This window comes from Nycticebus coucang, chromosome 24 (genome assembly GCF_027406575.1).
Source record: "Nycticebus coucang isolate mNycCou1 chromosome 24, mNycCou1.pri, whole genome shotgun sequence".
Lineage (NCBI taxonomy): Eukaryota > Metazoa > Chordata > Mammalia > Primates > Lorisidae > Nycticebus > Nycticebus coucang.
In genome coordinates, this window is record NC_069803.1 from 18,988,541 (window position 1) to 19,008,770 (window position 20,230).

General features: G+C 40.9%; 1 protein-coding gene across 8 annotated transcripts in view; it reads right to left on the reverse strand.

Moving 5' to 3' along the window:
* Positions 1-20,230, reverse strand: part of MTUS1 (microtubule associated scaffold protein 1) — a 161,780-nt gene that overhangs the window by 30,253 nt on the left and 111,297 nt on the right. For all 8 annotated transcript variants that reach the window (XM_053578263.1, XM_053578266.1, XM_053578262.1 and 5 more), the window contains one exon: positions 5,175-5,389. In XM_053578263.1, coding sequence (XP_053434238.1) covers positions 5,175-5,389 — 215 coding nt within the window. The remainder of the gene's footprint in view (positions 1-5,174; positions 5,390-20,230) is intronic.

Below are 20,230 nucleotides of genomic sequence, written 5' to 3' on the forward strand. Positions count from 1 at the left end.
TTTAACAGTCCAGATAACATGTTTATTTAATTCTCTGTTCATTTGTAACATGCACAATTCCACACAGTATGAAAAAACAGAAAGGTGGGAATCAGGAAAGAGGCTTTTATACTCATGCATTAAATATATGAAGTGCTCCAAGGAAGAAAAAACAACTGGATTCACCATAATTGAATTAGGAGTCTCTGGGACATAGGCCCTTCGTCTCTGGCTGTCATCCCATCCGTGTCTTTGAATTTTGCTAGCATCTGAGCAGAGTCAACTGCACAGGCACTCTTGCAGAAAAGAGCTGCATCAGATGGCACAGACGAGCCCTGGGCCCGACGTTCTCCCCATCACCTACCCCACAAGGAGGTGCTCAGTGCGGCTACATTTTTCATTGCAACAATTTTACTAATAGGTTTGGTGCCCATAGCTCAGTGAGTAGGGCACTGGCCACATACACCAAGGCTGGTGGGTTCCAGCCCGTCCCCAGCCTGCTGAACAACAATGACAACTGCAACCAAAAAAATAGTCAGGCATTGCTGTGGGCGCCTGTGGTCCCAGCTGCTTGGGAGGCTGAGGCAAGAGAATTGTTTAAGAGCTTGACGTTGCTGTGAGCTAGGACGCCATGGCACTCTACTGAGGGCGACACAGTGAGACTCTGTCTCAAAAAAAATAATAAATAAAAGAATTTTACTTATAGGGCAGCGCCTGTGGCTCAGTCGGTAAGGCGCCGGCCCCATATGCTGAGGGTGGTGGGTTCAAGCCCGGCCCCGGCCAAACTGCAACCAAAAAATAGCCAGGCATTGTGGCGGGCGCCTGTAGCCCCAGCTACTCGGGAGGCTGAGGCAAGAGAATCGCTTAAGCCCAGGAGTTGGAGGTTGCTGTGAGCTGTGTGATGCCATGGCACTCTACCGAGGGCCATAAAGTGAGACTCTGTCTCTACAAAAAAAAAAAAAAAAAAAAAAAAAAGAATTTTACTTATAGTAGGCAGGCTGGTGTCATTCAAAACCCACCTTTGTACAGTTATATCTAACTTTAGGTTAGATTTCACTTGCAAAAAGAGATCTGGAGGCACTTTAAAGAATTAGAGGTTTGGGGCCGAGCGCAGTAGCTTATGCCTGTAATCCCAGCACTGGGGAGGCTGAGACAGGAGGATTGCCTGAGATCACAGGTTCAAGACCAGTCTGAACAAGAATGAGACCCTGTCTCAAAAAAAAGATAGCTGGGTTTTGTGGCGGGTGCCTGTAGTCCCAGCTATTTGGGAGGGTGAGGCAAGAGAATTGCTTAAGCCTAAGAGTTTGGGGTTACCGTGAGCTATGATTGATGCCACAGCATTCTACTGAGGGTGACAAAGTAAGACTGTGTCTCAAAAAAAAAAAAAAAAAAAGAATTAGAGGTTTGGAGGGTGACCTGGGTCCTGTTCAGGCTTCCCCAGAAACCCACGCCTTTTATGAAGAAACTGAGATCATTGCCGTCAACATTGTCATTTGCTTTGTCTGTCTTCACAAAACCCTGTCCAATTCTGCAAGGATAAATCCAGAATTCGAAACTAAAACATGGGTGTGTCCCAGAGAATGTGATGTCGGCTCATAGATACATGAGGCATTTATTAGAACTTTTGCGAGGTAATGAAATACGTCCACCACGGAAGTGGGAAAGCTGTAGTTACTAAACAGATTCGTCACAAGAGGACAAGTGAAAGTTCGAGGACGCCGTGTATAATCAGTCATTTTACCCAAAATGTCATGCTGCAGAACCGTTTAGAAAACATCAGCAATAACAAGATACATACATAAAAACACAAACTTCCAACACGCATGTGCAAATATCCACAGCACATGTACTTCGGCAATGGGGACAAGAAAACTAAAGGGTTAAGGGAATTTTTTTTAATTGCTTCGCTTTCCTTTTCGTTCTATCTTTCCTTTCCAACTCTTTTACAACAGTATCCAGTACACATTAGGCAATGAGTCAGTATTTGCTAGTTATAAAATAAAGGGAAAGGACATGTACATAAAGAGTTCATGTTTCTCCTGCCTGCCCTTCCATCTTCCCCATTCAACTATGTACTCTGTCTGCTAGAGGTGCCGGGGTGGCTCCTGCCCTCAGAGAATTTCCTATCTCATGAAACAAAAATGAACACTAAATAGATGCCTCTAATATAAAGCAGAGAACGAGAGCATTCCGGAGCTGTGTTCGGTGCAGTCACAATTACACGGGTCCTGGGACAGAAGGAAAAGTTGACGTCAGTGAGAGAGTCCTGGAGACTCACTAGGGAGTTGTGGACTGACAAAGCACCTCTCAGTAGCTCCAACCCAGGAACATTCTCCTCTCGTGCTGGGTGGTCTCCTCGCTCTCCAGCTGAGCACCTGATAAAGGACTTGGCCTGGCTTAGGGGCCAGTGATACGGGGGAAGTATCTTCAAACACTAGGACTGCACAGAATGTTGGTGCCACGGGAAGTATTTAGGGACTGTACACACTGCTGGTCCCTCTGCTATAATCTTCTTCTGGACTTTTGCTCAGGGGAGGGCAGGAGAGCCGAGACTGCCTTCTTTCTGTAATTTGCATTTTTTAGTTTAGTTGCACGTAATGCTGGATCGATGCAAGTTACAGGAAGGTGGTGATGAGAAGCGGCTATGAGACAGATCTGAGGATGCAGGTGTCAGGGGCAAGGGCAGGAATGGTATCTGAACAAAGGAAGCAGCACAGGACGTCTCCAGGATGCTGTGTGTTCACTGCTTCCTAGACCCGAGTGTTAAGTCCTGGCTCTCATCTCGCTCGCTGCCCGAGGACAGGCAAGTCACGAGGCTCTCCCTCCACTTTCTTATTTGTAAATTCCAACTCGTTGTGTTTTTTGGTGAGGATTTAATCAGGGCAAGGCTCTCTGGCACTAGTAAATGTTCAACAAATGTTAAGTTCCTCTCGCTTCTCCTTCACCCCTTTAACGTGCAGCTGGAGCGTCTGAGGGGTGGGGGTGCCAAATCAGAGAAAGCTTTATAGTCCAGTTATATATGTTTGCTTCTTCCAAAGAAACATAATGTAACTCATGGAGGCAATTTTCAATTTCCTAGTAGCATTTAAAAAGATGAAGTTAATTTTAATCAGATATTTTATTTAACACAACTACATACAAAATAATACCATTTCAATGTAGTCAATATAAAAATGGAGATATTTTAGCCAGGCATTGTGGCAGGCGCCTGTGGTCCCAGCTATTTGGGAGGCTGAGGCAAGAGAATTGCTAAAACCCAAGAGTTTGAGGTTGCTGTCAGCTGTGATGCCAAGGCACTCTACCCAGGTGACAGCTTGAGACCCTTGTCTCCAAAAAAAATAAGTAAATAAATAGAGATATTTTACATTTTCCCCTAAGTTTTTAAAGTTTATGGATGTTGTACACTAGCTGCACATGTGAATCCAGACTGATCACACTTGGAAGGCTCAGTGGCTGTACAGTGGCCACCATATTGGACAGATTAGTTAGTTGTAGGTAACGGAGAACCACAGGTTTTAATCAGCAGATGGAACGGTTTGGGGGAAAAAAGCTGCTAGCAGTTCCTGGGATGGGTTATAGGGAGAAGGAGCCAAGCCTGGAGACTGGTTCAACAGTTGCTATCATAATCTAAAGGACAGCCATCAGGGTCTGGATGGCCTCAGTGGGAGTGGCAAAGATGGGGAAGGGAGGCACGCGGTGGCGGAGAGCTCACAGGAAGTGGTAACTGATCTCGAGAGGAAGAGCTGGAAATGGGGCTCTTAGGCTGGATGTGATAAGACAAAATAATCGGTTGATCTCTAAATAGAAAAGCTAACTGTTCCCTACATTTGATATTCTGTGGTTTCCCAAATTAGCTGACTTAATTATTGAGCAAACTTATAAGAAAACTCTTGAGCTTCTTTCCTTTTAAAGAGAAAACAAAAAAAAAAACTACTATATACTACTGTAACTAAGAAACTAAGTAAAGGTCTCCATCTCCTCTTCAAAAAATACATAGACAAACCTTTAAAATATTCAAATATTCATCTGTCTATTGGCCTGGTGGCTCCTCAAAGGCGAAAACCAGGTCTCTCAGTCCCCTCTGTCCCCTCCTTAAAGAGACAACTACATCACAGTAGGCTTGGTATAAGTTTGTTGGACTGAACTGAACCATACAACAACCAAATTGTACAGTTTTCTTCTTTTGAGACATCATTTCCTTTTTTTTGAGACAGAGTCTCACTGTGTCGCCCTGGGTAGAGTGCCGTGGTGTCACAGCTCACAGCAACCTCAAACTCTTGGGCTTAAGTGATTCTCTTGCCTCACTCTCTCAAGTAGCTGGGACTACAGGTGTCCGCCACAACGCTCGGCTATTTTTGGTTGTAGCTGTCATTGTTTGGCAGGCCCGGGCTGGGTTTGAACCCACCAGCTCTGGTGTATGTGGCTGGCGCCCTAGCTGCTGAGCTACAGGCGCTGAGCCTGAGACATTATTTCTATCCATCTTTAAAACAACTGTGATAAAAAAATATTAATATCTAAAGAGCTGAAGTTACGTTCTCATCCCAGTTTTCCCCTCAGATAATTAGAGTTTTTGTTATGATGTCAATAACATATGTTCATATAAACTTGGTTTTCTCAATGAATTTTTAAACCAGTTCCTGAATCTTCCCTGTAGATTATCAGGGAAGAGCAAAAGAATAAATGAAATCTGCTTGGCTGTGGTCATACCATAGATTATTTTAGGAATGGATGAAAATTTTAAGAAAAATCCCCACACATGATTCTAAAAGTTACCTCCATAGTGCTCTTTGACCTTTAAACTCTAAATATAATTAACCTGTATTTCAAAGCATTAGACCCAGTACAGTATGGAAAGCTACATGCGGTTAGACAAAAAATTAAATGGAATAAATGTTAATGCTAGTCTAGGTGTAGAGGTGCCCAGGAGTGTAACAGGCAATTATCTTTTTGCTACTGTCATTCTAACTGAGAGGCTCTAAGGGATAAAAGGAAGCAAGAAAACATTTCCATCCTAAATGTCTGGAGACTGACTCAAGTAATCAGGTGAGTTGACAAAAGCACAGCTGTGTAGATTACAGCTGATCCTCCGAATGGTTAAACTTACAGACAGTCCCAAGACACAAGCAAGAGCACTGTCCCCGGTTCCTACCTCCCACCTTGGTGAGAAAGACTATTTCCAGGGCACACGTCCTTACCTCTGCGAGAAGGTGCTGAATCACAACCGTCAAGGCTTCCAACTTGGTATTTCCACAGGAAAGCAGCTGCTTGAGCTGCAGGATAAATGCGCTCTGGTTTTCACATTTTGTCTTAAATTGAGCCAATTCTAGTGTTTTTTTCGAGGACAGCACATCTGGAGACGTCTGTGTCTGGATACATAAACTTCTGGGATTCTGCCGCCTGCCCTTTTCAACTGCAAAAGCAATTAATACAGGCATGAATACAGGAACTACTACGAGACGTTAGTTTTTGTAACCACCACCGCCTGGATTCAGAGACAGCCAGATGAGCCACAGAGACGCAGTTATGCTCGCACATGGACGAGCACTGGAATTAATCAGAGATCTAGACGCTTGGAATTCAGAAGCACAGACAACAGCTTCAGTCCTGACTTCAAAAGATTTGCATGGAACAGAGAACCCTCGCCCAAAACAAAGTTAGCAACCCAGAAACACAAAAATTGTGTACAAAGTGATGATGATTTTGTAGTTTCTAATTTTCCAGTTAAATTGGTAGAGAAACCTGACTGTGGCTAGTATTCTGGTTACGAGTACTAAAAAAGAAAAACACCGGTGGCACCCATGGCTCAGTGGGTAGGGCGCTGGCCACATATACAAAGGGTGGCGGGTTCGAACCTGGCCCCGGCCAAACTGCAACAAAAAATAGCAGGGCATTATGGTGGGAGCCTGTAGTCCCAGGTAATTGGGAGGCTGAGGCAAGAGAATCGCCTAAATCCAGGAGTTGGAGGTTGCTGTGAGCTGTTGTGATGCTATGACACTCTACCCAGGACGATAAAGTAAGATTCTGTCCCTAAAAAAAAAAAAAAAAATGATTGGGTTGAAATGTCCTTTCCTCCTCCTACATTTTCTACAAACTCCTCATCCTTTCCCTAGCAATGGCCTGGTTATTACGAAGATGTATATTTAGACGCATCATTTCCTAATCTCTAATAAATTATCACATAGGGTGAAAAATCTGCTCACATTTACCCCTTGTCAAGGTCATTGTTAAGAGTACTATCTGCCCAGGGGAGGCAAGATGGCTGACTGAAGCCAGCTTTCCACAGAGGCTCCCATCCAGAAGGAGAGTTAAAGGACAGAAATTGAGCAAGTAACCTAGTGGATTAAAGCTGCACCAAGAGGGAAGGTTGAAGAACAGACATCAACCCCCCTGAGGCGAGCTGTGACCCCCAGGATACAAACAAAAGGTACAAAATCCATCACCAAGCAGACGGGAGTCCCCTCCCCCATAAGAACGGCTTGGAGTGCCCCACAAACAAACGAGCAGAGTTCAAAGGTCCTCCCACTACACTCCACGGGAGAGACCCTCTAAAAACTGGACCTACCTCCCCTACTAGAGTGCCACGGTGTTCTCCTGCCAGGCATAAAACTGTATATATATTTTCTACCTGCAACTCTGAGCTCCCAGCATTCCCCTCCACTCTCACTCTGAGGTCTGGAGGCCTATCCCCCAGGAATCCAGATTCTTGGGTGATTTCTCGAGGGGTGTGGATAGGGCCTAGACTGCAGCTGGTCAGCGCTGATTCTGCAGCACGGGAGTGGAGAAGGCGGTTGGCTGAGGGGGAACCACACCGGAGTGGCGGTGCCGAGGCGCAGAGCAGCAGCCATTTTTGGCAAAAATAGGGCTCACTCCCGGATATTCAGAAGCCACACCCTCGTCTCTCAGGGCAACCAGAGGAGGCTGGGCATCTTCTCAGGTGGCAACCACTGCGGAACAGATCTGGGATGGAAATGCAGGCCCCGTGAGCAAAGGGTTTGCCTGAGGTGGTACCAGCCTGGGTGGAGTGCAGGGACTAGAAAACGCATGCCCAGAGCTGGGAAATTCCCAGGGCGGGGCTGACCCAGAGGACCGCTTTACTGAGCCTAAGACAAATCTGGCCCTCAGGGACTCGTCAGGCTATAGACAAAAGAAGGCAGGAGGCTAGAACTGACAACTAATCGAATACAAACTTGCAGGAGCGAAGACAGGGCCTGAGGCGCAGGCTCTGGGAACTCAAAACAGCTTCTCTTCTGCAGGGGAATTTAGCAGGGACAGAAACAAATTCCCACAAAGTTGTTCTGTTCTGTTCCGGCAGTAACATCAATCAGCGGTGGGGCCGGAACTGAGTGAACACCCCCCCAGCCTCCATCAAGCGCCCGAGGTTGTTAGGCCTCACCTCCCACTGCTAGATAAAGCAGAGCGCAGTGGCCTGGCTGAGCAGATATAGATTTTCTTGTGATTCAGGCAGGTGCAAACCCCTGGAGTACCTGTTCACTACAGGCAACTGGGTCACAGCCCTGCGGGGCTATCAGTGACTGGGTCTGACAGAGGTGCAAGGTGGGGAAGGAGACATCAACCTTTCCAGACTAATCTATTTGCTGGGTGGGTCCTCCTGACTTCATGGAGCACCGGAGCAAGCCATATCAGAGTAGTCACCAGATCCCTGCGATGCAGTTGCCAGAGACGTTTTAAACTCTCCCACCTGAGACAGGTGCTGACTGAGACAATTGATTTGGACCTTCTGAACTGAGCCAATCGCCTGAGGACTATTCAAGTGGTGCCCTGGGTGTGTGGTTGTAGGAAGGTTTGATTTTCCTTTTCCAATTATTGCCTGTGGTGGGCAGGGTGACTTAATTGCTGGTATTTCTCCACAGCTGAGACTTCAACCCAGAATAACTGTTTCACTAGGGTAGGACAGAGACCAGCTAAAACAACACAGAACCACTTAGCCCCACCGCACCAAACAGTCCCCAGTTTTACAGGCCATAGCACTGTACGGGTCCTCGACAAAGCTCCAGGGGAAAAATCAAACGGTGTAAAATAATCATGGAGTGGAATCAGCGGGAAAACTCTAGTAACATGAATAACCAGAATAGATCAACCCCCACAAGGAAAGATATGGCAGATGTAACTGAAGATCCCATTCATAAACTGAAGATCCCATTCAGAACAGAACAACTTTGTAAAGATCCCTAGCTGAGATGTCAGAAATCAAATTCAGAATTTGGATTGCAAACAAGATTAACAGAACGGAGGAAAATTTGGAATTAGAAATTCGAGGAGCAATTCAAAAGTCGGAATTAGAAATTCGAGGAGAAATTCAAAAGTTGTCTCAATAATTTAACAAATTTAAAGACAAAACCACCAAAGATTTTGACGCACTGAAGCAAGAATTTGCAGCTCTCAAAGATCTGAAAAATACAGTAGATTCCCTCAGTAACAGAGTGGAACAAGCAGAAGAAAGGATTTCTGACATTGAAGACAAAGCTTTCAAATGCTCCCAAACTCTCAAAGAAGAAGAGAAATGGGGATCAAAAACAGATCATTCTCTCAGAGCTCTGGGATAATTCGAAGAAGGCTAATATCCGCCTTATTGGAATCCCTGAAAGTGATGAAGTGGCCTCGCAAGGCACAGAGGCCCTTCTCCATGAAATTATGAAAGAGAATTTTCCAGACATGCCAAGAGATTCTGAAATTCAGACAGCAGACAGTTTCAGAACCCCAGCACAACTCAATCCCAATAAGACATCCCCCAGGCATATCATAATTAACTTCACTAAAGTTAATAAGAAGGAGAAAATCCTGAAAGCAGCCAGACGTAAGAAATCCATTACCTACAAAGGGAAGAATATTAGAATGACAGGAGATCTCTCTGCTGAAACTTTTCAAGCCAGAAGAGGGTGGTCATCGACTTTTAATCTCCTCTAGCAAAATAACTTTCAACCCTGGATCCTGTATCCAGCTAAACTGAGTTTCATTTATGATGGAGAAATTAAATACTTTAATGACATTCATATGTTGAAGAAATTTGCCATAACCAAACTAGCTCTTAAGGATATTCTCAGACCTATCCTCCATAATGACCAGCCAAATCCTCTACCACAAAAGTAAACTCACTCAGAAACTTTTGAACAAACTCCAACTTCCACAGTGGCAAAAGGATTAAAAATGTCCACTGGACTTTCGAAAAACTCGATACCCAAAATTTTACCAGACTTATCAATATTCTCCATTAATGTGAACGGCTTAAACTGTCCCCTAAAGAGACACAGGTTAGCTGACTGGATACAAAAACTCAGGCCAGATATCTGCTGCATACAAGAGTCACAGCTTACCTTAAAAGATAAATATAGACTCAGGGTGAAAGGATGGTCGTCCATATTTCAGGCAAATGGTAATCAGAAAAAAGCAGGTGTTGCAATTCTATTTGCAGACACAATAAGATTTAAACCAACAAAAGTAAGGAAGGACAAGAATGGTCACTTCATATTTGTTAAGAGTAATACTCCTCAATATGATGAGATTTCAATTATTAATATCTATTCACTCAACCAGAATGTGCCTCAATTTATAACAGAAACTCTGACATGAGCAACTTGATTTCCTCTAGCTCCATAATAGTTGGAGATTTCAACACTCCTTTGGCAGTGTTGGATAGATCCTCCAATAAGAATCTAAGCAAAGAAATTTTAGATTTAAACGTAACCATCCAACTGGATGGATTAGTTTGGATTTAGCAGACATCTATAGAACATTTCATCCCAACAAAACTGAATGCACATACTTCTCCTCAGCCCATGGAACATACTACAAACAAAGTCAATCACATCTTAGGTCACAATTTACCTCAGTAAATTTAAAGGAATAGAAATTATTCCTTGCATCTTCTTGGACCACCATGGAATAAAAGTTGAACTCAGTAACAACAGGAATCTGCACACTCATACAAAAACATGGACGTTAAATAACCTTATGCTCAATGATAACTGGGTCAGACATGAGATTAAGAAGGAAATTGCCAAATTTTTGGAACAAAATGACAATGAAGACACGAATTATTAGAATCTCTGGGATACCACAAAGTCAGTCCTAAGTGGGAAATTTATAGCACTGCAAGCCTTCCTCAAGAGAACGGAAAGAGAGGAAGTTAACAACTTAATGGGACATCTCAAGCAACTGGAAAAGGAAAAACATTCCAACCCCAAACCCAGTAGAAGAAAAGAAATAACCAAAATTAGAGCAGAATTAAATGAAATTGAAAACAAAAGAATTATACAACAGAGCAATAAATCAAAATGTTCGTTTTTTGAAAAGGTCAATAAAATAGATAAACCTTTGGCTAACATAACCAGAAAAAAAAAAAAAGAGTACAATCTCTAATCTCATCAATCAGAAACGACAAAGATGAAATAACAACAGACTCCTCAGAAATTCAAAAAATCCGATACCCATTCTAAGATGCACCGTAGGCTATGTAGAACAGTTTGATGAGAATATTTCAGATTGTATATGAATCCCGCACATTGTACCCCTTGATTGCACTAATGTACACAGCTATGATTTAACAATAAAAATAAATTAATTAAAAAAAAAGAAATTCAAAAAATCCTTAATATGAGTATTACAAGAAACTTTATTCTCAGAAATATGAAAATCTGAAGGAAATTGACCAATATTTGGAAGCACGTCACTTAGCCAAGACTTAGCCAGAAATCAAGTGGAAATGTTGAACAGGCCAATATCAAGTTCTGAAATAGCATCAACCATACAAAATCTCCCTAAAAAGAAAAACCCAGGACCAGATGGCTTCAAGTCAGAAATCTACCAAACCTTTAAAGAGGAACTAGTACCTATATTACTCAACCTGTTCCAAAATGTAGAAAAAGAAAGAAGACTACCCAATACGTTCTATGAAGCAAACAGCAAAACTTTCCCGGATCCCCAGACCAGGAAAAGACCCAACAAGAAAATTATATACCAATATCACTAATGAATATAGATGCAAAAATATTCAACAAGATCCTAACAAACAGAATCCAGCAACACATCAAACAAATTATACATCATGACCAAGTCAATTTTATCCCAGGGTCTCAAGGCTGGCTCAATATATGTAAATCTATAAGTATAATTCAGCACATAAACAAATTGAGAAACAAAGACCATATGATTCTCTCAATTGATGCAGAAAAGGCTTCTGATAATATCCAGCATCCCTTCATGATCAGAACACTTAAGAAAATTGGTATAGAAGGGACATTTCTCAAACTGATAGAGGCCATCTACAGCAAACCCACAGCCAATATCGTATTGAATGGAGTTAAATTGAAATCATTTCCACTCAGATCAGGAACCAGACGAGGCTGCCCAATGTCTCCACTGCTCTTTAACCTTGTAATGGAAGTTTTAGCTACCACGATTAGGGCAGAAAAGGCAATCAAGGGTACCCATGTAGGGTCAGAAGAGATCAAACTTTTGCTCTTCGCAGATGATATGATTGTATATCTGGAAAACACCCGGGATTCTTTACAAAACTCTTAGAAATGATCAAGGAATACAGCAGTGTCTAAGGTTACAAAATCAACATTCATAAATTGGTAGCCTTTGTATGTACCAACAATAGTCAAGCTGAAAAACCAGTTAAGGATTCTATTCCATTCACAGTAGTGCCAAAGAAGATGAAATATTTGGGAGTTTATCTAACAAAGGATGTGAAAGATCTCTATAAAGAGAACTATGAAACTCTAAGAAAAGAAATAGCTGAAAATATTAACAAATGGAAAAACATACCATGCTCATGGCTGGGAAGAATCAACATTGTTAAAATATCCATACTAACCAAAGCAATATACAATTTTAATGCAATTCCTATTAAAGCTCCATTGTCATACTTTAAAGATATTGAAAAAATAATACTTTGTTTTATATGGAATCAGAAAAAAACCTCAAATAGCCAAGACATTACTCAGAAATAAAAACAAAGCAGGAGGAATCACGTTACCAGACCTCAGACAATAGTATAAATCGATAGTGATCAAAACAGGATGGTACTGGCACAAAAACAGAGAAGTAGATGTCTGGAACAGAGTAGAGAACCAAGAGATGAATCCAGCTATTTACCATTATTTGATCTTTGACAAGCCAATTAAAAACATTCAGTGGGGAAATGATTCCCTATTTAACAAATGGTGCTGGGTGAACTGGCTGGCAACCTGTATTAGACTGAAACTGGACCCACACCTTTCACCATTAACTAAGATAGACTCTCACTGGATTAAAGATTTAAACTTAAGACATAAAACTATAAAAATACTAGAAGAGAGTGCAAGTAAAACCCTTGAAGAAATCGGTCTGAGCAAGTATTTTATGAGGAGGACCCCCCGGGCAATTGAAGCAGCTTCAAAAATACACTACTGGGACCTGATCAAACTAAAAAGCTTCTGCACAGCCAAGAACACAGTAAGTAAAGCAAGCAAACAGCCCTCAGAATGGGAGAAGATATTTGCAGGTTATGTCTCCGACAAAGGTTTAATAACCAGAATCCACAGAGAACTCAAATGTATAAGCAAGAAAAGAACAAGTGATCTCCTTGCAGGCTGGGCAAGGGAATTGAAGAGAAACTTCTCTGAAGAAGACAGGCGCACGGCCTACAGACATACGAAAAAATGCTCATCATCTTTAATCATCAGAGAAATGCAAATCAAAACTACTTTGAGATATCACCTAACTCCAGTAAGATTAGCCCATATCACAAAATCCCAAGACCAGAGATGTTGGCGTGGATGTGGAGAAAAAGGAACACTTCTACACTGCTGGTGGGAATGCAAATTAATACATTCCTTTTGAAAAGATGTTTGGAGAGGGCGGTGCCTGTGGCTCAGTTGGTGGGGCGCCGGCACCATATACCGAGGGTGACGGGTTCAAGCCCGGCCCCGGCCAAACTGCAACAAAAAAATAGCCGGGCGTTGTGGCAGGCGCCTGTGGTCCCAGCTACTTGGGAGGCTGAGGCAAGAGAATTGCTTAAGCCCAGGAGTTGGAGGTTGCTGTGAGCTGTGTGAGGCCACGGCACTCTACCGAGGGCCATAAAGTGAGACTCTGTCTCTACAAAAAAAAAAAAAAAAGAAAAGATGTTTGGAGAACACTTAGAGATCTAAAAATAGATCTGCCATTCAATCCTATAATTCTTCTACTAGGTATATACCCAGAAGACCAAAAATCACATTATAACAAAGATATTTGTACCAGAGTGTTTATTGCAGCCCAATTCATAATTGATAAATCATAGAAAAAGCCCAAGTTCCCATCGACCTGCAAATGGATTAATAAATTGTGGTATATGTACACCATGGAATATTATGCAGCCTTAAAGAAAGATGGAGACTTTACCTCTTTCATGTTTACATGGATGGAGCTGGAACATATTCTTCTTAGTAAAGTATCTCAAGAATGGAAGAAAAAGTATCCAATGTACTCAGCCCTACTATGAAACTAATTTTTGGCTTTCACATGAAAGCTATAACCCAGTTATAACCTAAGAATAGGGGGAAGGTGGGCGGCGCCTGTGGCTCAGTGAGTAGGGCGCTGGCCCCATATGCCGAGGGTGGTGGGTTCAAACCCAGCTCCGGCCAAACTGCAACAACAAACAAAAATAGCTGGGCGTTGTGGCGGGTGCCTGTAGTCCCAGCTGCTCGGGAGGCTGAGGCAAGAGAATCGCGTAAGCCCAAGAGTTAGAGGTTGCTGTGAGCCGTGTGATGCCACGGCACTCTACCCGAGGGCGGTACAGTGAGACTCTGTCTCTACAAAAAAAAAAAAAAGGCTAGGCATTGTGGCAGGCGCCTGTAGTCCCAGCTACTCAGGAGGCTGAGACAGGAGAATCGCCGAAGCCCAGGAGTTGGAAGTTGCTGTGAGCTGTGTGATGCCACAGCACTCTACCGAGGGCAATAAAGTGAAACTCTGTCTCTACAAAAAAAAAAAAAAAAAAAAGAATAGGGGGAAGGGGGAGAGGGAGGGGAAGGAGGGGCAGAGGGAGGGTGATTGGTGGGATTACACCTGCGGTGCATCTGACAAGGGTACATGTGAAACTTAGTAAATGTGAATATAAATGTCTTAACACAATAACTAAGAAAATGCCAGGAAGGCTATGTTAACCAGTGTGATGAAAATGTGTCAAACAGTCTATAAAACCAGTGTATGGTGCCCACTATTGCATTAATGTACGCAGCTATGATTTAATAAAAATAAATAAATAAACAAAAAGAGTACTATCTGCCTGACTATACTGTTGCATTTTATGTGAAACAAAAGTATTGTAGGGTTTTTATTCCTTCAAGCAGTAATAATAGCTTAAAATACTTTTTTAAAAGCATATGCTAACACTCCATCTAAGAAGCCAGGCTGTGATGACTCTCTCCCTATGCCATGGTGTCCTGGGAATTACTCAGTTGTAAATGAAAAACTGTTTAGCTTTAGAACCACGCCAAATACATCAGGCACTTTAAATATCAAACAGAACTGGAGAAATGGGAAATAAAATGCTTAGCTTCTGGAAGTAAACAAATCAAATAATCAAAACAAATCTAAATCTCAGAAAAACCCACTAGAAACTAAAAAAATAAATAAATGTTTCCTTATTCTAACAGCCTTTCTCCAAGCCATCCATATTTTCTGGTAACAAATCTAAGTCCACTTTTTAATCAATTAGTAATTATTTCCTCCAAGCAAACTACTACCATGATTGTGGGAAGGAAATTAACAAAAACCCCTAAGTATTTGTGGTTCAAGAACCCATGGCAAAAATACACTCAATATACTCTAAGTTAAAACCAGAGAAAAGGTTCTCATTTCTATGGTGGCATTAGATGGCTAAGCAACTCATATTTATATTAATACATGATAATTATCAGTTCTAAAATGACTAAAATATCCATTGTGTTTTCATACTTTGTGAAGAGAGGGAGGGGGATGTACTTAATCCATTATTCTTTATTACTAACAATTTTTAGTAGTGGCTTATCAATAATTGTCACTTCCATAGCAGATGGAGTAAACAGCCAAGTTAATATTGTCATAATATCACAGGTCCTGAAGGAAGAACAAATTATAGAGTCACAGTATTAATGAAAAATAATCTCTTCGACCACTTGTCAAATATCTGAGCTTAGCATTCCTTTATGTCATTTCCTAAGTGTTCTCAGAAATTGTGTTTGTCACATACCATAGAATAATAATTACACAGCATTTTACTGCTCAGAGTGTTCTCACTTTCCACTTGTTTGATCCTCCCAGGAACCCCAGCTAGGGAAGGCGAGGATAACAGATATAAAAGGACTTGCCCTAGTGTACAAAGCTTCTATGGGATAGATTCCAAGTCAGAACCCAGGCCTCTAATGCCAAGGTTCTGTTGTTCCCACATATTTCAGAAAGTGGATTGAGTGGAAACATAACACATCATGTAAATAAGAATAAATATTTATGGGTGGCACCTGTGGCTCAGTGGGTAGGGTGCCAGTCCCATATACTGAGGGTGGAGGTTTTGAACCCGTCCCTGGCCAAACTGCAAAAAAAAACAAACAAAAAAGGCAGGTGTTGTGGTGGGCGCCTGTAGTCCCAGCTGCTCAGGAGGCTGAGGCAAGAGAATCACTTAAGCCCAAGAGCTGGGGGTTGCTGTGAGCTGTGATGCCACAGCGCTCTACTGAGGGTGACGAAGTGAAACTCTGACTCTAAAAAGAAAAATAATAATATATATATAAAATAAAAAAATATTTATGCAATAAGCTTAGCAAAATGCTACCTTAATAAAACACAACAAAAAACTTAATTCTTGGACTCTATTTTTAGATCGTCTAAATTCTAGATTCTAGAATTAGTCATTCTCCTGACTGATATCATTGCTACATGTCCTACCAGTATTTTCTTTAAAATTCATTTGTTGATAATTGCTCTACCATTTTGTGAGTCTTAAATAATGTTTTATTCTCCTTCTAGAATTTCTATGCCAATCAATGGTATATTACTTAACATAAAATTAAAGTTTTAAAACTGGTTACAATTACAAACTCTGAGAGATAAATCTTTCATGTTAATATTTTTGGAGACAATACTCTTTAAGATTCTTGCTTTTTCATGAATGGATTAATAAATTGTGGTATATGTATACCATGGAATACTATGCAGCCTTAAAAAAGATGAAGCCTTTGCCTCTTTTATGTTTACATGGAAGGATCTGGAACATATTCTCCTGAATAAAATGTCTCAAGAATGGAGGAAAAAGTATCCAATGTAGTCAGTACTTCTATGAAGTCAACTTATATTTACTCACACTTTCGCATGAAAGATAGAACACAACTATAGCCCAGGATGAAGGAGAGAAAGAGTAAGAAGGGAGGGGAGCGGGGAGATTTGACAGAGGGAGGGTAAAAGGCAGGACCACACCTATGGAGCATATGACAAGCATACAAGTCAAATCTTTCAAATGTAGAACACAGATGGTTTGGCACAATAATCAAATAAATGAGGTGAAAGCTATGTTGATTGGTTTGATCTAACCATGTCAGATTGTATTAAAAAAAAAATCAGCACATTATATCCCACATGTGCATGAATGTATTCATGATCTATGTGTATTTGACTTAATAAAAAAAATTAAAAAAAAGATTCTTGCTTTTTTGTGTATAACAAAAATATTATGTGATACGTATAAAATAATGTTTACTTTTTCAGGGACGAGAACAGGAACCAGATAGATTGAAAATGTCCTAAAGCATTGCTGTATACCTCTTAATCATGGGGTACATGTATTACCTATAGAAAAATTAAATATAAAATTAAAAAACAAATAAAATTGGCTTTAAAAAGGTGGCTAATGTGAATTTTGAGCACTTAAATCTTTAACACAGATCCATCCAGAAAACCTCGGGGAATCTAATAAAGAATCAATGTATTACACATGTTAGTGACTACTCAGAAGAGACTTATAATTAAGAAGGAAAGAACATACTGACATATTCTTCTAGGAGTACATGTCTTCAAATTTAACATGACAACAAATAAACAGAGGACCAGTTCACTGTCCCTCAGACCGTTGGAGGGCCGGACTATAGTTCAAAAAAAAAAAACTATGACCAAAATCCTATGTACACTGCACATATCTTATTTTGAAGTAAAAAAACAAAACGGGAACAAATACAATCACACCGCCTCATGTGGCCCGCGGGCCATAGTTTGAGGACCCCTGATGACCCATTAAGGCTCCACCGATGCAAACAAGGAGCTATTTCACAAGACAGCAGCCACTAATACTGGCTTTCCCCACCTCTATTATATAAATTAGTTTTTCTTCTGAAAATATTAAACACTGGCCTTCATTTGGGCCTTGGTTTTTTGTCTTAGTGAGCATTCTCATTTCCCAATGTTATCAGGTAATAAAAAACTGCTCAGTATTACAAAGCCTGCTATGCCAGCAGCTTAAAAAAAAATGCAGTAATGACAGCGTGCACCAACAAGGTGTTTTAAATTTAACACATGGAGGAAGCCAGGACCAGGAATAGCGTCCTGTCACCACCAGGCATTCCTTCTAAAACAAGAAGAAAAAGTCTGCAAGGCCCTTCTCTATGAAGTTACTGGCTCCAGTGCGATTATTTTATAATTTTCATTTTTCTTTTTACTCACTTTGTTACCCTGTGTAGTACTATGGTGTCACAGCTCACAGCAACCTCAAACTCTTGGGCTCAAGTGATCTTCTTGCCTCCTGAGTAGCTGGGACTACAGGCACCCAGCTATTTTTAGAGACAGGGGTCTCACTCTGGCTCAGGCTGGACTTGAATTCCTGAGCTCAGGTGATCCGCCCACCTCAGCCTCCCAAAGTGCTGGGATTACAAGCGTGAGCCACTGTGCCCAGACCCCCAACACTTAACTTCTAAAAATTTATCAAAATAAGTATGTATTATGAAGGAAAAGTTATTTAATACCTCGCTACCTCACTTCACTGGAAGACTAACAAAGGGCAGATTTTCATGTCATATAAAAAAGCCATAGTTATAGGAACACCATAGTTACAGGAGCTTAACCTTGATCTATGACAACTGAAATGTGTTCAGCATAATACCATTCAAAATACCAGTAATTAGGCAAAGTCTTATCAATCAATGGGGCATGAGGCCAGCAAAATATTTCAAGATTCCTTACTCTGGATTCAGGGTAAGGGAACTAAAGGGCAGGTGGTGGAAAGATGTATCTCACATCTGTTATTCTTGATCTTGGTCCTTTTTAATCTCTTTTGTCATCTACAAATGATTGAATCTTATCTTTTTACACACAAATTCTGACATAAGCCAGGTGTGGTAGCACACGCCTATAATCTCAGCTGCTCAGGAGGCTGAAGGGGAAGAATGTCTTGGACTCAGGACTTTGAGGCTTCAGTGAGCTATATGATCACACCACTGCACTCTGGCCTGGGTGACAGAGCAAGACTTTGTCTCAAAACAGACAGAAAACAATAACGAAAACTTGATAAAACTGGTTAAGTGAAAATGCCGATTAAGACAAACAAAAAAACCATGTCCATGTGAAGGCTAGTGTTTAATATGTTTTTATAGAAACTTTCTCAAATGGCTTGTTTTCTGTATCTTGTAGTACGAGAGAAACACAAGAGAAGCTGAAGTTTATTTACTGCTATCTTAAAGTGCAATTCACCCACAAAAGCACTACCAATAAAAATATATAAGACCGACATCTAAAGTTAAGAACATTCTTTCTCAATGTATTTTATCACTTAAAATTAATTCATTTAAGAGATTAAAAATCAACTATTAAGACCTGTGTCCAAACTAAATGTTTAATTGAAATAATTACAAATAGGTAATCATTTACCGCCCCCCCACCCTCAAATTCATATAACAGACAAAAACTGCAAGGCCAATTGCAAGGTTCAACTTATTAAATTACATACTCCCCTAAAGTGGCTAATATCAGCTTCTGAGAAGTAACTCTTTTGCCTTCTCTGTGGCACATACTGTAATAAAGTGCTTAATCTGTCTTATTTACCTGCATATACAACAAAGATAAGAGAAGTCAGGTACTCCATTTCCCAGCCTCCCTTGTAGGTAGAGATACCATGTGACAAAACTTAGCCAATGAGATATAAGCTTAAGTGGTTTGGCTCCACCCCTTCCTGCTCTTTTTCTTCCTTCCTGGATCAGCCATTGTGAATTCATGAGGCAACAGGCTTAAGGAAAGGACTAAGAAAATAGCAGAGCTGTTGATTCTGACATTGCTGAGCCTCTGAACAACTTCAAAGCTGCTGCTTCTTTTTTTTAAATTTATTTATTATTAAGTCATAGCTGTGTACATTATTTGCAATCATGGGGCACCATACACTGGTTTCATATACCATTTAACATATTTTCATCACACTGGTTAACACAGCCTTCCTGGCATTTTCTTAGTTATTGTGTTAAGACATTTATAGTCTATGTTTAGTAAGTTTCACATGTACCCTTGTAAGATGCACCGCAGGTGTAATCCCACCAACCACCCTCCCTCTGCCCATCCTCCCCCCTCCCCTGCCCTACCTCTTGCCCATATTCTTAGGTTATAACTGAGTTATAGCTTTCATATGAAAGCCATAAATTAGTTTCATAGTAGGGCTGAGTACATTGGATACTTTTTCTTCCATTCTTGAGATACTTTACTAAGAAGAATATGTTCCAGCTCCATCCATGTAAATATGAAAGAGGTAAAGTCTCCATCTTTCTTTAAGGCTGCATAATATTCCATGGTGTACATATACCACAATTTATTAAGCTGCTGCTTCTTAATTGAAACAAACTACCTCTTAGGTAAGCTGTCTGTTATCTGTGGCTAAAAACAGTCCCATTTGACAGCCTCAAAAGTGAATACAAGAACATAATCTGATGAGTTTTATTCTAATTAAAGAATGTATCCACATTCTGCCTCTGACTGACTGAACACCGACTCAAATAGTTCTCTTTAGTGCTGCTTTAATAGAAATATTTGCTCTAATACTGTTTCTGCCTTTTCTCCCTTCTTTTCACTTTGATAATCTCACTAGCTCAGCAGGAAGAATTCTATTTCTCAGTGCAGTCACCATCACCGGAGTCGAGAAGAACAAATGGTATCGATCATTCATCGTGACAACTGCTACAAGTATCTTCACCTTCATAGAAGAACGGAATTCTAAGTGGCAAGGAATGCTTTTGTAGAAAATTCGTTTCCATCCAATGACTCGGTATAAAAT